At 35.5% G+C, this 16671-nt stretch overlaps 1 protein-coding gene across 4 annotated transcripts in view; it reads right to left on the bottom strand.

Annotated features, from left to right (window-relative positions):
• The window catches only part of TMEFF2 (transmembrane protein with EGF like and two follistatin like domains 2), a 306033-nt gene that overhangs the window by 271295 nt on the left and 18067 nt on the right, over positions 1 to 16671 (bottom strand). For all 4 annotated transcript variants that reach the window (XM_002712353.6, XM_089330149.1, XM_008258851.5 and 1 more), the window contains exon 4: positions 14443 to 14469. In XM_002712353.6, the coding sequence (XP_002712399.1) occupies positions 14443 to 14469 (27 nt within the window). The remainder of the gene's footprint in view (positions 1 to 14442; positions 14470 to 16671) is intronic.

The following is a 16671-nucleotide window of genomic DNA, read 5'->3' as shown; positions in this document are numbered from 1 at the left end:
GTTAGAAAAATATCCCAGAATTTAGCAGCATTTAAGTCTTCCTTGAAACAAATACATTGTATGGAACACTATTCAGTAGCATAGATTCACTGGACCTATCCTTTGGCGTTCACTGGAATGGGCTTTGCCATTGAGAACTGTTTGGCAGGGAAGGGATGCAGTAGAAAACAAAGATATGTACTCCTAGATGGAATAATTAATTTGGGTAAAAAAAATAAAGTTGAGCGGCTCTGAGTCTGAATTTTTCTTTCTCCCCACATACGATGCCTTCTGTGCATCTCATTCCTTTGTCCTAGCCCCCTCTTTCCCCTCAGCTGCTGTCCCACTCATCAGAGAGTTCTTTCGTCATATGACAGCCTCAAACTCTTCACTGCTTTCTTTTGTTAAATTCGCATGTACATATCTACATGCAATTAAGACTCATCAGAATTATATGATAGCAAACGAAGAGGAGTTGGAACATAGTCATTTTTAAGGCCTTTCCTTACAGTGCATGACATTCCTGTAGAAATTGGCAAAGTATTGGCATAGACAGGTAAATATTGTGAAAGAGACTGAGAAAGGAGAATTATTTCAAATTGAGAAAACAAATATGTCCTATTTAGAAAATGTTTTAAGTTTCAACTTTGAGGCTGCAAGTAACTCTAGGAAAAGTTTAAGGAGGAAACGCAATTGGTTTGAGTGGCTAGATTAGTCCCCAGTGAACATCTGCCCTGCAACACAGACCAACAGCAAAGGGTCTGTTGATAACTTTGCAGGGGCCAGAGCAAAAATGGGTAGGCTTGGGGCAGAGTTTCTCTAAGCACGTAGCATGGATCCCGAGGGTTTTTTTTTTTTTTTTTTTTTTTTTTTTTTTTTTTCAGGCAGAGTGGACAGTGAGAGACAGAGACAGAGAGAAAGGTCTTCCTTTTTCCGTTGGTTCACCCCCCAAATAGCTGCCGCGGCAGGCGCACCGCGCTGATCCAAAGCCAGGAGCCAGGTGCTTCTCCTGGTCTCCCATGCGGGTGCAGGGCCCAAGGACCCGGGCCATCCTTTACTGCACTCTTGGGCCACAGCAGAGAGCTGGACTGGAAGAGGAGCAACTGGGACAGAATCTGGCGCTCCAATCGGGACTAGAACCTGGGGTGCTGGCGCCGCAGGCAGAGGATTAGCCTAGTGAGCCGCAGCGCCAGCCTCCTTTGAGTTTTAACATCACTGTTTAAGAAAAATATTCCATGGTGAGATGCTCTTTAAACAAAAAACAAAACAAACAAAATAAAACAAAACAAAAAAACATGGCTTCAACAAAATTTAGCATCTCTTTATTTCAAGACCTGTAAAATATATGTGACTGAAGTGATCAATTGCTATGGTTTTATCTGGACTAAAATATTTCCTGGGATGTGGGATTTTTCAGCACAAAAACTGGAAAACATCCTGGAAAACCTGGACTAGTTACTCATCTTATCTGTGATTTCTCAGAAAGAGTCAGAATATGCTGTCTTTCCCAACCTCAGGTAACTGGATACTCTTGGGCAGACTAGCATCTTGAGGCATTCAAGTTCCATAGAATATATTTTTCTAAAAGTGCTGGATCAGAAAAAGATTGTCTGGATCTCTCACTCAGCAGAATTAAAACATTGATTTTAACCTCTGTCTTGTCTGGCAAGAATGAAACCCATTTTTTCCTAATGAAATATCAACTAGGAGCATTAAGTGCTTTTTCAGATGGGTGAGAAAAAGGCATGCGGTGATGGAATTAGGAAGAAAATCTGTATCTGGAACACATTTTTCTTTCTTGATTTTCTTCTCAAAACATATCTGATACAAAAATAGAAGCAATTTAAGAAGTGCATCTAATAAACAAATGTATGTGTTAATATGGAAAGACATGCTAAGAGTTGGGACAAACAAAACCAATGTGGCCTACCCAAGCTTGAAACTATTTAAAATTTCACCTCTTTTTGCTCCTTATTTGAATGTTAAGACTCTTCTATAAAATGTTGAACATCACTGCTTTCTCCTTTCTTCCTACAATATTTTGCATTAAAACATCATTTTTTCTCTCTCATTAGTATGTTATCATATGTTGTTCTCCAAACTCTCCTTTTTATCCTCCACAACACAGCATTGCTACAATGCTCCAGTTTCATTTACTGGGAGGTAAAGGAAGGGCGTGGGAAGAGATGCGAACATAGAATGAGACTGGAGATTACAGGTATGGCTTGAAGTTATGGAAGGAGATACAATTATTTGCAGATATGTTGATGGATGATGCTTAACCTGGTATTCCCTAAATCTGCTCTAAGTACGTTGAGGATCATAGTTAATAATTACTGGAAAATAAGAGAGTGGCCTCCAAGTTCACTCATGCTTCAATTTATTGCATTCGCATCCATTGACATTGCCATTCTGGTAATTCACTAATCTATTCCTTAATTTAAAAAAGATATATTTATCAAGCACCAACTCCATGCTATACAAAGTTCCATGAATTCGGCAGGTTCAGTTGTTGAGTCTGTACTTTCAATCAGTAAAAACATTTGTTCTAGAATTTCCATGACATCATATGCAGGATCCATCCCCCCATTTATCTTTGCATATTTCATAATGCAGAAGTTGAGGCTCATAGAGTTTTACCCTCTTCTTTCATTGAATTAAGAGACTTTGGAGCCAGTGGTGTGACATAGCAGGTTAAGTTGCTGGCCTGCAGCACTGGCATCCCATATGGGTGCCAGTTTGAATCCCAGCTGCTCCACTTAACATCCAGTACCCTGCTAATGCTCCTTGGAAAGCAGTTGAAGATGGTCCAAGTATTTGGGCCCCTAATACCCATGTGGGAGGCCTGTAAGAAGCTGCTGGCTCAGGATTTCAGTGGATGGAAGATTCTCTCTCTTTCTCCCTCACTCTCTCCCTCTCTCTCTCTCTCTCCTGTAACTGTGCCTTCAAATAATGAATAAATCTTTTAAAAGAGGAATCACATAATAATTTTCTACAATAACAATTTGTACATTTATACAAAAAAGAGACTTTATAGGTGTGAAGAAGTAATAGTGTTTTATTTTCCAAGTAATATTCTTTGGTTATTAAAGTGAATTTATGTGGGGTAGGCATTGTAATTTCCTAAAAACTTAGGAAAGACAGGATTTCTCTGCCACTAGTTCAATGTCATACCAAATTAAGGCATCAAATAGATTTCCAAATGATTCTATTCTCTGGCCAAAGTCATTTGGTATTTTAATAGTAATTTGGATGTGGAATAAAGTATTCACATAGGGTACAATTACCTCAATTACCTACAAACTAACTAGCTAGAGTCCTAAAATAACCTCAGCTTTTTTTCTCTGCATACCACTTGGAGAATGCAGTAGACAGAAGTGAACAAGTCAATGTGCCAGTAATCCAATGCTGTGCACTTGCAAAATAAAGAAAATGTCTCTCAGGCTAAGCTTGCAATCTATTTTTGAAAGGCTCATTTTCGATCTCCCTCTTTTCCTGCAGGGCCCGAATACTCTCACAAAAACCACTGCTAATTTTTGAGGCTGGTTTTGTGTAGGTTTGTGAGTATCATCTTCTGACCTTTTTCTTGATGGGGATGGATCAGACTCCTATGTTTTTGTTATTATTGCATTTCAGTCCCATTCTATGAAGTTAGAATAAACTGAATTACTTTAGCGTCCTAAACTCTTCATATTCAACTTTTATTACAGAATTTCAAATAATTTACTTTTCAAAAGATTTATTTATTTGAAAGGCAGAGTTACAGAGAGAGGGAGTCTCTCTCTCTCTCTCTCACACACACACACACACAGAGAATGAGAGAGAGATCTTCCATATGTTAGTTCATTCCCCAAGTGGCAACAACAGCCAAGGCTGGGCCAGGGTCAAGTCAGGAGCCTGGAATTCTAGCCGGGTCTCGCAGGCCAGAAGCAGGAGCCCAAGCTCTTGGGCCATCTGCTTATTTCCAGGCCCATTAGCAGAGAGCTGGACCAGAAGTGGAGCAGCCAGGACTCAATCCGGTGCTCATACAGGATGCCACTATCGGAGGTAGTAATTTAGTCTCTGTGCCACAACACTGGCCCCAGAATTTGGAATATTTTAAAGTAGAGCATAAAACTTTCAGTGGAGGGGCACTTGTTGTGACACAATGGATAAACTACTGCTTGTGACGTCCACATCTCATATTGGATTCCTGGCTGCTCCACTTCCACTTCTGGCTAATGTGCCCAGGAAGCAGCAGATGATGGGTCAATTACTTGAATTCTCACCACCCACTCAGAAGACCTGCTTGGAGCTCATGGCTCAAAACACATTTGAAGGAATTATTTCAAACTTTAATTACACTTCTTTTTTTGTTGTTACTATAAAGAATTGGTTTAGCTAAGCAAATATTAAATGAAATTCTACTAAGTATAAGTTTCATGTTCTGATATAGAGGTACTACTAATAACTAAGCCCAGGCACATATAGACACAAATTATTTCAGAGAATCAGATTGGTAATACCAAGTAAAGTTGCTGAGCATGCTTAGTCAAACCAGGGGATTGTGTAAATGATCCAGAAGAAGTTGAACTCGAGGGAGTCATGTGGTATGAGTGATATTTAGATAAAAACATAGAAAGGGTTTTGGGAAGCAGGAAGATCAACAGCAAAGCACACGGGTAGGAAATCAATTGATGGTGCAGCCCAGTGAGCTACTCTAAATGAAGAAGTATACAGAGGTGACAAGGTAGAGGTGCAGACGGTGAATGAAGAGGCTGGAGAAAGGAACTTGAACAGCTCTGGAGGTCTCTTTTGCATCAGCTACTGTGAAGACTGACTTTAATTCTAAGGATGATGGGCAGCTATTGTTGGGTGGTAAGGACGGAAAAGATATGCTTGGATAAGTATTTTATATAAATCACTGTGTGTAAGTAAGAAAAAACTTAGGATGATAAGATTGGAAGCAGAGCTACCTCTTAGGATTTTTTTCCCCCCAATATTATGGACAAGAGATGTCTAGGGATTGAAATAAGGGGTTGGTGGAAGATCTGGAGATAAAGATCTGAGAACTAGTCACAGTAGAAAATCCACCAAGTCTGCTGACTTACAGGATTGGATTTAACTTTATAATTCTGCCACATCCAGTTTCAAAGCAGCCCTCAGCATAAGGGAGCACTCTCTTAGTGAAAGGCCAAGGGAGTCTCTTGAATCAATGCATCAATGTGGTTGGGCAGCTTGGGCTTCAAAGACCCTGTGAGCTTGGGTTTCCAGAATATAACCATTCAATGTCATTCTGCTACTTAAGATGCAATAAAATAACTCTTACTACCAATTCTCCTTTTTCTTGAAACTGCCAGCTGTGTTTCTCTTTAATTATATTTAAAAATAACACCTACTTTCAAAGATAACTACATTCAAGCTCCTATTATAGTTGTCTTTTGAGTTACAAAAAAAAATCCTCAACATTGTAAAGCCTTCCAACCCATAAGGATTAGATTTCAGTTACATCACAGGCCTTTAAGGGGCCAGAGAAGGTGACACCATGCAGCTCAACATATCCTTTCACCAAATCAATGAGTCAGATCCTACCTGCCAAAGTCGATGTGATTCTGTGAATGTCAGGGTCTCTAGAGAGGCCAATCAGCACATCTGGAATGACTCCTGCACCAACTCAGTGATCACAAAACTACACTAAAGCTTTTACTGTGGCCCAGGCCAGAGATGGCAGAGTAAACCATTTTGTGTAGAAACATTTGTCAGGTCATAGCAGAGGGCTGGATCAGAAGAGGAGCAGCCGATAATAGAACCGGTGCCCATATGAAGTGCTAGCACTGTAGGCGGAGGATTAACCTACTGCGCCACAGTGCTGGCTCCCCAAAATAAATAATTCTTAAAAAAAGAAAAAAGAAAGAAAAAAAAAAGAAATAACCAGTCAGATCAAATTCTCCCCCGTTCCAGACAATCTGAAAGGCTCTCAGGCTCTCAGCTCTCAAAAAGGAAGAGCTAAAGACTATAGCAGAATAGGCAGGTTCACTCCTATTCTCTCTGATCTTCAACCAAGGATCTTCTTATGATAGTACAACAAATGTCCTTTATGCTCTTGGAATACCACACACACACACACACACACACACACATATATACACACACATATATGCATCTACTGCCAAGTCTTTGCGTTTGCTGTTCCCTTGGTGGACGTGGAATGTCCTGCCCATGCTTCTCTCCACAGCTGGCTCTTCCATTCCTCTCTGCCTTTCTTCAAACCTTCCTGTTCCTTGCAAACAAATCAGTAACTTTTATTTCCCTTATCCTACTTCTCCCTTCCTACACAGCACTCATTACTAAATGACAGTCTATTCTTTTTCTTGTTTCTTTGGTTACTGTTTGTGTTTCTTCACAAGAAATAAATGTTGCAAGGACAAGGACTTTGTTCTATTGGCTGTTTTATATATTACAGATTTTAGTGGGTGCTGTGATGCATTGTCCAAATCTTTCCCTTCTGAGTCATGGGAAGTGTTGCACCGAGACAGCTCACCTCTGAGCACCTTCACAGGTCCAGTCTATACTTGAAGAGATCACCCTGGCTCAGGGTGCACTCCCTCACGAAGCTTGCCCACATCAGTGGTGATCAATAAGTTCTCACGCAGTCCTTGCAAACAGACAGCTACTAATAGAGTTAGAACTATCTGTACCTATAGACCATAGTTTCCCTCTTCTTAAAGGTTAGCCCCATCATTCCATCTGAGGACAACTCACAGGAGCCATCTCATCTTGAAAACTCCGTATGGGCTAGGATGTGGCTTTTTGAAACTGCACAATTTCAAATTATTCCTTTTCCCAGTCTTGCTTTCTTTCCCTCCACAGATGCTGATCCTAAGAGTACCAAAGAGTACATTTCACACACATAGATCTCAACCTCAGAATATTTTCCTGGAAACCCTGCTAAAATCACAAATGCAGAAGATAAAAATAGAGAGTGTAAGTAGCCTGTTCAGGGCCACATGGCTTGTAAGTGGTGCACCAGGGACAACTCTTTAAGGCTATAATTCTAGCATTTATGCTTTTAGACTTTACCTTATATTGCTACGCACACAAGCATACTATGTGATTTTTAACAGGAAATTACATGATACAAAACACCTTAGAAGAAATACTTGTAGAAGAAATATAATAGTATTAGGGATGGGAGAGCACAGGGTAAAAGTGACACAAGAGAATAGATGGCAATCAATATACACCATGGGCTGGCGAGTAAGGTTAACTCAGCAGACGATATACATTTATAGGGGTTTGAGTATTACATTGAATAGAATAGATGCTTTCAGAAACAAAAGGGAGAGTGGGAAGGGCTAAGAATATGATACAATTAAATCTCATAGCAATGTTGGTAAGATTTATGACATATAAATTACAAGAAATGTGGTCTGTTGTAGCTGTTAGAGATAGTTATTAGAGTCAAGGCAAGCTTGTAGACTAGAGTTTCCTTCCTTCTTGGCTTAATTATTGTATTTACTGCTGTTGGGGTTGTGGGTAAGATGCTCATCCTTTCTGATCTTCCTCTGAATATCCATAATTTGTTGGTATGATTCATAAATTAAATTTATGATAGTGCTTTTTATAAACCATGTAACACTTTACATCAATATAGACATGCTTACAGATTAACATAATTTACATTCTGATATTGAGCAGAACTGTAATAAAATTTTCCCATCTATTTTAAAAGAATTTATTTCCAAAAGAACTCAAATCTCTTCAGAAAAACTTTGTAATGAATAAAGCCCTCATGGAAATTACTCCTTTTAAATATATGGAATCTCTCATATTGTGACTCTTTCCCATTTCTTCTTTGTTGGTTTTCTGTGGGGGCATTATGCCTATCACTGTAGTTTTAAGACTAATTATTTATTGTTTTGAAATTTTAAACATTTTTCATTAGTTTTCAGTCTTGTGTGACTGCAGTTTCTCTGGGTGTATTTGTCTTCTGTTATGGGAATCAACACTGTGATTTCACTTCACATCAAGCTGTTCTAGTTATGCCTCTAAATACTAGAAACTAGACTGGATTCATAGAGTTATTATTATCCCTGCAAAATATTTTAAATCCTGGGCTGAAAATCACTAATTAGAGTATTCAAAATATTAATTAAACTCTTCAGAGAAATTCTATTCTTTCTTGATCAGTTTAAGTTCATAGCTGAACATAAAGAAAGGAATAAGTGTCAAAGGGATCACATAAATAAGACCAAATGTTAGCTAATAATAATAGAATTAAAAAGGAGAGAATGATCCAACATGGAAAGCAGGCCACACAGTGGACTCATAGAATGACAAATGCCCTAAACAGCACTCTGGCCTCAGAATCAGCCCTTAAAGCATTCAGATTTTGCTAGAAAACCCATGAAAGCATTTCAAGCATAGAAAGCTAAGACACAGTGGCAAAAAAATGACCTACATGAAACATCTTTGTGAGTGAGATCCTGGTGGAAAGAAGGGGGCCATCAAAGAAGGATGTACTTTCCTCTAAAGGGAAGAGAGAACTTCCACTTTGATTATGGCCCTGTCTAGATAACGTTGGAGTCTGTGGACTCAAGAGGCTTCCATAGTCTTGGCAGCTCATGACAAGAGCCTCGAGTGATCATTGACGTCATAAATAAGAGTGTCAATTGTTAAATCAACAAGAGGAGTCACGTGCACTTGCTCCCCATGTAGGACCTCTGTCCTTAATGATTTATACTATGAAATTAACGGTAAAACTAGTCTTCAAACAGTTCTTTATACTTTGTGTGTCTGTGTGGCTGCAAACTGTTGAAATCTTTACTTAGTATAGAGTTGGTCTTCTGTATATAAAGATAATTTAAAATTAATCTTAATGAAGAATGGTATGGGAGAGGGAGTATGGTGGGATGGTTTGGGGGTGGGAGGGTGAGTACGGGTGAAAAACCGCCATAATCCAAAAGTTGTACCTATGCATTTTATATTTATTAAATAAAAGCTTTCTATAAAAACGAAATTATATTCTTTCTTATAGTAAGTGAGAGTAAAGACCAAAGGTGATATTAATTTTTAATTTCTTTTTAATGTTTTGGAGTTCAAAGTACTTTGTATCATCTTTCCTGTAAGATACTTTTCTGTTTAGGTGAGCAAATAAATGAACCTCCAAGGAGACTGAGAATAAAAATAAAATAGGTATTCTTCAAGCCAACTGAAAATCCACAATGCATATGTTCTGATTCATCATCTAATGTCATTTCTATTATAACACACAATATTCAACTTTCTTTTCCTATATAATTTTTAAAAAATCCATAAGGATGATTCAGGCCAAAGTTCGTAGTGACCATGTCAAGTTTCCAAGTATCTGGAAATTCAGAAAACTATGAATGCCCTAATGGCAAATACATATAAATATATGTGTAAAATGGTATTCACGTGTGAAAACAAACTCTAGCATAGCCTTCTTCCTTCTCACTTTCCATCACTCTCACTTTGTTTCCCTCATGCTGCTTGCGTTTTTTGTTTTTCCAATTTTGTTATATATTCTACGTTCTTCATTCTTTCTACCTCTGTTTTACTGCTACATCTCACTTTTATTTCTTTTTGAGGTAACAAGAAAACAAGATGGATTCCAACCTATGGAAAGCTAAGATGCAATTTCAGTTGAGGCTTAGATGACTGTAAGTTCATTTTGAAGAGCAAGAACAGTCTGAGATACAGGAAAGCAAATTACAGGATAGCCTCTGCTTTCTAATGCTCTCCGTATTGCCATGGAAGAATCTCAGACAGTGCAAGCTTGGGAGACTTCTTTCCTGAAGCAGTAGTTCAGCGGGAGCTGCCCACAATTGATGCCTATCTTACCTAGGCTTTTATGTGAACACAATGGTGATGCATATTGTGCTTGCTGTATTCTGATGGTGACAATAAAGAGGCAAGGTACAAATGCTGGTCAGGACAGGGAAAGAGTACAGCAACATAGAAGAAAAAATTACTTCAAGATGTGGGAATGAATATTCAGGCCCTTTTTATTTACAGTATATTTAACATTTTCCTTCTGTAAGGGATTATTTTTCTTTTCATATCTTGAAATGCTGAGGAGAAATTTATATGTAATCCTGAGTGTGAAGAAATGTGTCATATTCATCATTACAGCTTCAGAAATCTTGCCATAGTGCCCAGGTTATATCACACTTGTTCAAGCCAACCAAATTCCTGAATATCATCAAATTCACATTACACAGACAAGAATTTTTTAAAATGTTTTTTAAGTTCTTAAACTTCTTACAATACCCTTTGCCCATTTTTAGCAATCTACATGACCAGAAATAGCGGCCTAAAATATACATTTTTTTTTTGAAATATAAAATTTTCTTGTTCTATCTAAAATGTATATGAAGAATGGGGCAGGCCTATGATGCAGTAGTTAAAGACACTGGTTGGCATGCCCATTCCATACTGGAGTATCTGAATTTGACTGGCTCCACTCCCAATTCCAGCTGCCTGCTGATGTACACCCTGGCAGGTGTACAGATGGCAGGTGATGTCTCAAGAACTTGGGTCCCCAACAGTCATGAAGGGTACTACATTGAGTTCTAGGTTCCTGGCTTTGGCCTGGCCTAACCTTGGCTATTCCAGGCATTTAGGGAATGAATTTGTTCTAGCAATGGGTCATATCTCTCTGTCTCTGTCTCTCTTTCTCTCTCTCTGCCTTGAAAGTAAATATGTAAATATGTTTTCAAAACAAAATGTTTAAGAAATAAATGAGTTATGGACACCTTGATTACCTTATATAAAGATAATTTATACAGGAAATTTTTCATTAAATAAAGCAATATGTCAAGTAGTTTTCTACAATAATGCTATTATAAGATAATTACCTGGATAATTCATATAAAATAAGACTTTCTTTATAATAGCAATAAATTTAATTTGACTTGTTGCCATATATATCCAACATTAATCTATTAAAGAATTCTCTTAACATTGTAAGTTCTATAAATAATCCCAGTGCTCCCTTTTACCTCATGAAATACAACTACACTCATTGTATCTATGCCATGTATCTTAAATTCATTTTATTCCCACAGTCATTATCACACAATTTCCATAGATGTTATTAAAATTTAATTGTGGGTTCTCCCACATGTACAACAGAATATAATTGTAATTACTTTAATATTTAAATGCATTTTTTAATTTTTGGGAATCTAGCAACAACCTAAGAAATCTCTAAATATTTTTTAAAAGAGGGTAATGGAAAATATACACAGCCTTGCCTTTTTAATATGCCTAAGTGACTCAGAGAAATGCACGGGTTAAAAATTATACCATAACCACCCACACACCCTTTTTACTTCCTGCAGTATTTGTGGTTTACGAAGTCTGTGGGTAGATAAGAGGTTATTATCCCTCCTACACACACCCGTTTTATTATTAACAACATTACTTCTCCATATATATACACATATGAAATACCAATCCTTATCTTTCAATAACTTTCTCAAAGTTCTTAGAATTTGGTCCACATATCATATTTAGTTTATCCTTAATTTTTTTCAAGTGAGTCTATCCAGATAGGTTATATGACGCAGATACATTCCCAACCATATTTGTGTTCAAAAAAATAGAGTAACATAAACACAGGGCCTTATGTACAAAACTAATAATACAAAATTAATTTTTATATTAATAGGTTTTTAACACTAACAGGATGCATTCATTGAAATGTGACACCAACCTTTAAGATTTGTATGCAGTGTTTGTTTCTTATGATTCTACAAATTATCTTTATGAATGAATAGGCATTAGCAGGTCATGCCAAAGACAGAATAACACATTTTATTTCAGTAGCTAACTATTTCAGTAGCTTCATCTGAATAAATAGATCAAAACAAAGATTTTAAAATTCTCTATAAAGTGTATATTAACAAATTAACATAATTTTTATGAAATCTTCACATCTCTTCTATATTGCAGTTAAAAATAGTCCCTCAGATACACTTAATGAAACATATGCCCTTGTGTAAGTAGGTTAAGTTTAATTTATTTTTTAAATAATCAGGTCTAATCTTCATTGCTAATGTAATATTCACTTATTTAAAAATATAGAACAATCTTAAAAAAGTAAAAATCAATGTGGTTTTAAATGATTTTAGATATGAGGGCTTAATGATAATAGCAGTTATGACAGTCATACATGATAAATGTTTTCTGAGTGAATTTTTTTTAATTCACTTTTCAAATCCATGCACTCCATTTGGGAATAATAACTTTTGCTAAAATAAGAAATTAGAAAAATAGCCATTAAATCCAAAGCACTTGTAAAGATGACCCAATTACAAAGTGAAACAGCACTGTGAGATACTGAATAGAGACCAGTTAGAACAATCACAACAATTATTACATTAGCCACACAATCAAAAGTTAGTCAACCATTTTTGAGGACTAAAAAATGGCTTCTTTGATGCCTTAGCAATACTAACTCAACTAAGATACAGTTGTAAGTCTATCCTCCACTATGGGTGGCAATCAAATTATATATTTTAGCACAACCCAATGAATATGTAAAGTGAACTTATGCATGCCACTCTACATTAGGTTTTGGGGTTGTAGTTTTTAAGCTGTTTGACCCTCTTGTAATGAAAAGTTTAAAGAAAATTAAACTATCAGTATTTCAGAGCAAGGTAATCCAGAAACTAGAAAAAAGCACTTTAGTTAAGAAAAAAAAACCTCTTATCTTTAATTTTTAAAATGTTCATGCAGCTAGGAGGAGGTACTCACTACCACAATTACAAGAATAATTGTTTAAAAAACTACAACTCAAAATTAATTGGATTTGTGCTCTTGTTTTTTTATTACACAAGCGTGTATTAAGAAGTTATTTTTTTAACTCCAGATTACTATAAAGTGTCCACAACTGAAGAGTTGTTTTAAAAAGGAAAAAAAAAATAGAGAAAGGAAACTAGTTTCCAAGTCATGTATCACTCATATGGTATGAAATAAGTTATAAATGTCATACTCGTGAGATTAAAATTACTTCCTAGAAAATCAGCCTTATTCAGATCACAGGATAACACAAAACGAACCTCAGCTTTCAATATGTAACGCATCAAGGAAGAGTTTGATTCACATTCACCTGCATGTGCTAATAACAATGAATGAAAACAGGCAATGAGTATCTGCAGCAAAACAAATACACCTGATCCAACTTGATTTATTTCTTAATACTTCAATGGTGAATTATCCATTGAAGGAATATTTTACCTTTCTTTTTCTTTATGATTTAGTTTGATCTTCTAAACTGTTGTTTTCAAAACCTCTAAGGAAGCTTTCTTTACAATACTATATTAATCAGTTGAGGTGGGATGGACGTAATTTTGTAGAAGGGACAAAAAAAAAAAAAAAAAAAAAAGGAACCTTTCCAAACATCAGGTGATTGTCCAAGGTCATGTCACAGTGAAATACATTCCATACTTGAGTCTTGACTTCTGTTCAGTTTTAGTCTTCATGGAAAAAAACCTGTGCTTTAACATACTGTACTAATTGTGTTCACTGGGTATTGCTCACTTGAATTTGTTAATCCTTTCATTACACAAGACAACTTCATAAATCTCTGAAGTATTTCCTGAACTAGATAAAATGTACATTAATGATTTGTGTTTCTGGGACCCAAGGCTCCTTTTACTTTTTTTGTTTTTCTAATCAATTCTGCATTTAAAAACTAAATTTGACTTCGAATCATACACTTCTTTATTTCCCATTATTTAAGCAAGGCTTTAAGAGGATACTTATGCTTTTATTCATTCTGTTATTAATCTTGAAATTATATCTAGGTTTGATTTTGGTTTTGTTTTGCATTGTATGGATAAAAATGGAATTTGCTTGGATTTCATTCAGAAAAGCGTTTACAAAGAAGGTTCAATCTATAATTTGTCAGTAAGGTTATCAGATCAATCTTTAAAAATTCTTCCTCTCTATGATATATTTCTTTAAATAAGGAACATAATATTATGCCAGCAAAAATAACTACATATTAATTTAATCAAAGACACAAAGATAACATTATATCTTCATTGTCTTAAATTTTTTAAAAAATTTTTCATAAGCTAAAGCTCCTTTAGTTTCAAATTACAAATTTGATAATGATAATTATGTAGGCATATGTGTTCATATTAATACCTATTAATTAAGCTTATTATAATATATTTTAAAAGCCAACTTAAGCTCAATGGTGGAAATTTCTGTTTGAAAGCCTTGACATTAAGAATATCTATGGAGGGATAGAGTAAGATTCATAAATAACCAAAACTCTGCATAATATACACATTTACTTAAAAAGGACATGATGTTTTTATGTTTTTCCCTTTCCTAAAATCTAAAATGTAAATTTGTTTTAGATATTTGTAATGGAAAACAAATGACAAAATATCTATAATAATATTAACATATAAGTCTTCAACAATAGAAGAAGGCATCTCCTACCTCCATCTCCAGATCCTGATCCTGCATCTGGGAGGGAAAATTGAAAGAATTTGCATTTATTTGAAAAACACATGAAAAATATAATGTTTTAAAGTTCAAGAGTACTTTATCAGTTTAATACTATAATATCATTGTGAAAATTACTACTATATAACCTGATAATATATATGAGTAAAGTCACACATAATATATATGAGTATACTCATTTTTATCCTTCAACCTTATGAAAATAGTATTTTCCAGCTTCAGAAAAATTCATGAACTTGATTGAGCAAAATATCTGATATTTTTATTTTAATTAGGGTGAATTTGGTACATTTGGCCAAAAATATTGATAATAGGATGCTTATCACAGTGAATTTTAGAAACTAAAAAATACATGTGTCAAATAAACTCCTAATTAAGGCTTATATTCTTACAAATTGCATATGAATAAAGAGAAAAACAGTTTAAAATGAATATCATTTTAGGTAATTGCAAACATGTTTTACAAATCTTACAATTGTAGATAATTCTATCTGCAACTAAATAATCATCCTTTGCTTCTGAAATCATAGATGAGCTTAACTTTTGCCTTTGTGCTTGAAATTGGGTATACACTGAGTGTAACTGCCAGTAAAGGAATAGCACCCTTTCTTTCTCCACTTCTGTCTCCTAGCATCCAAATAACTAATCTGGTCAAAGTTGTCTATTCCAAGGACTCAGTTCCCAGAAACACTCAGTCTCCTGATTGGAGTCATGTTCACTGAGTTTCCATCTGCTTCTACCTTTATTACTTGCACACATATCTTCCCTCTGCCTTCCCATTGTTTAGCATTCTGAATATCTTTGCTGTGTATTTTAATGTTAATGCTGAGAAATAAGACTAATACTGGAATTAACATGTCTGATGTGGTGTCATCCCACATTGAAATCTCAACTAAATTCTAAGAATCAAACACTGCTTCTATGAATTTATGTTTGCAATTTTACTGCAATCAAAATAAAAAAAAATTCTATTTATTTGCATGATACTCTACTGACAGGCACCAAACAGAAAGAGTCATGGTGGAGGCTGACATTTGACACAGCAGTTACAATGTCACTGGATATCAGTATCCTATATAGGACTACCTAGATTTGAGTCATGGCTCCCATATTCCTGATTCCTGTTAATGAGCACTTTGGGAGGCAGCAAGTGATAGCACAAGTTCTTTGCTCCTGCCATGTATGTGGGAGACACAATTTAAGTTTTAGTTTCTTGATTTTGACCTGGCCCAGACCCCATTGTTGCAGGTATTTGGGGAGTGAACTATAACAGATGGAAGATTTTTTTCTCTCTCTCTCCCTTTCAAATAAATGAAAAATAAATAAATTTTAATAAAAAAAAGTGTTATGTGTGTAAAGATCCTTAGAGGGTAGACACATACGAAAGAAAGAATGCCTTCCCAGTGGTCTTCTTCCTTGCTATCACGTTAGGGCATTAGCACTGTCATTAAGGAGCAGTAGTCTTGGTAGAGACTCACATTAACTAAATTCACACAGTCTAACACTGTATTATATCAGAATGGTCAATCCTTAATGAACTGCTAATGTGACTAGATGTCTGTCATTGGGCCAATATATTAATTCTTTAAAGGCAAGCTAATTTGTAAGACAATTTATAGTAATAATAAAAACTCTTCTTAGGAAGTTTAAAATCAAACAGGTATTTAAATTCTATGATTTGACAATTTAATGATAACAGATCAAGAAAGGCTGTTGCATTCATGTCCATAATAGGAAAAAGCTCCTGTTAACTGAACTGATAATAAGTCACAGTACTATCTTTTGGACAGAACAGTGCTTGACAGTCAATGTTTGTTAAGTTTCCTTTGTGAATGTTTCCACATTTAAAATTACTTGCTTTATGTTCAGTTTACTTGAAAGCTTAATTCAGTTTTACTTACAATCAGGAGAATCTAAATTAAAGGTTGTACTATTATAGTGAAAATATATTCTATCTGTATATCATTTGAATGCATATAATTTCTTCTTTTATTTCCTTCTAAGACCATAAATTTCTTCTAGTCAAAGACAATGTATTGTTCATCATTCTATAGTTACAAGCAACTAAGAGGAAATGCATTAAAAACTCATGGGTTCTCAGCTCCAAATTTTATTCACTGAATGACATAGGGAATGTCATTCCAGCTTCTAAGCTTGTTTCTCCTCTATTCAAAATGTACAGTAATGCCTACCTCACTGGGA

This window comes from Oryctolagus cuniculus, chromosome 3, assembly GCF_051225735.1.
Source record: "Oryctolagus cuniculus isolate XC-2025 breed Fujian yellow rabbit chromosome 3, ASM5122573v1, whole genome shotgun sequence".
NCBI classification, from domain to species: Eukaryota; Metazoa; Chordata; class Mammalia; order Lagomorpha; family Leporidae; genus Oryctolagus; species Oryctolagus cuniculus.
The sequence above is the reverse complement of the archived record's forward strand: the minus strand, read 5'-3'. Positions and strand labels throughout refer to the sequence as shown.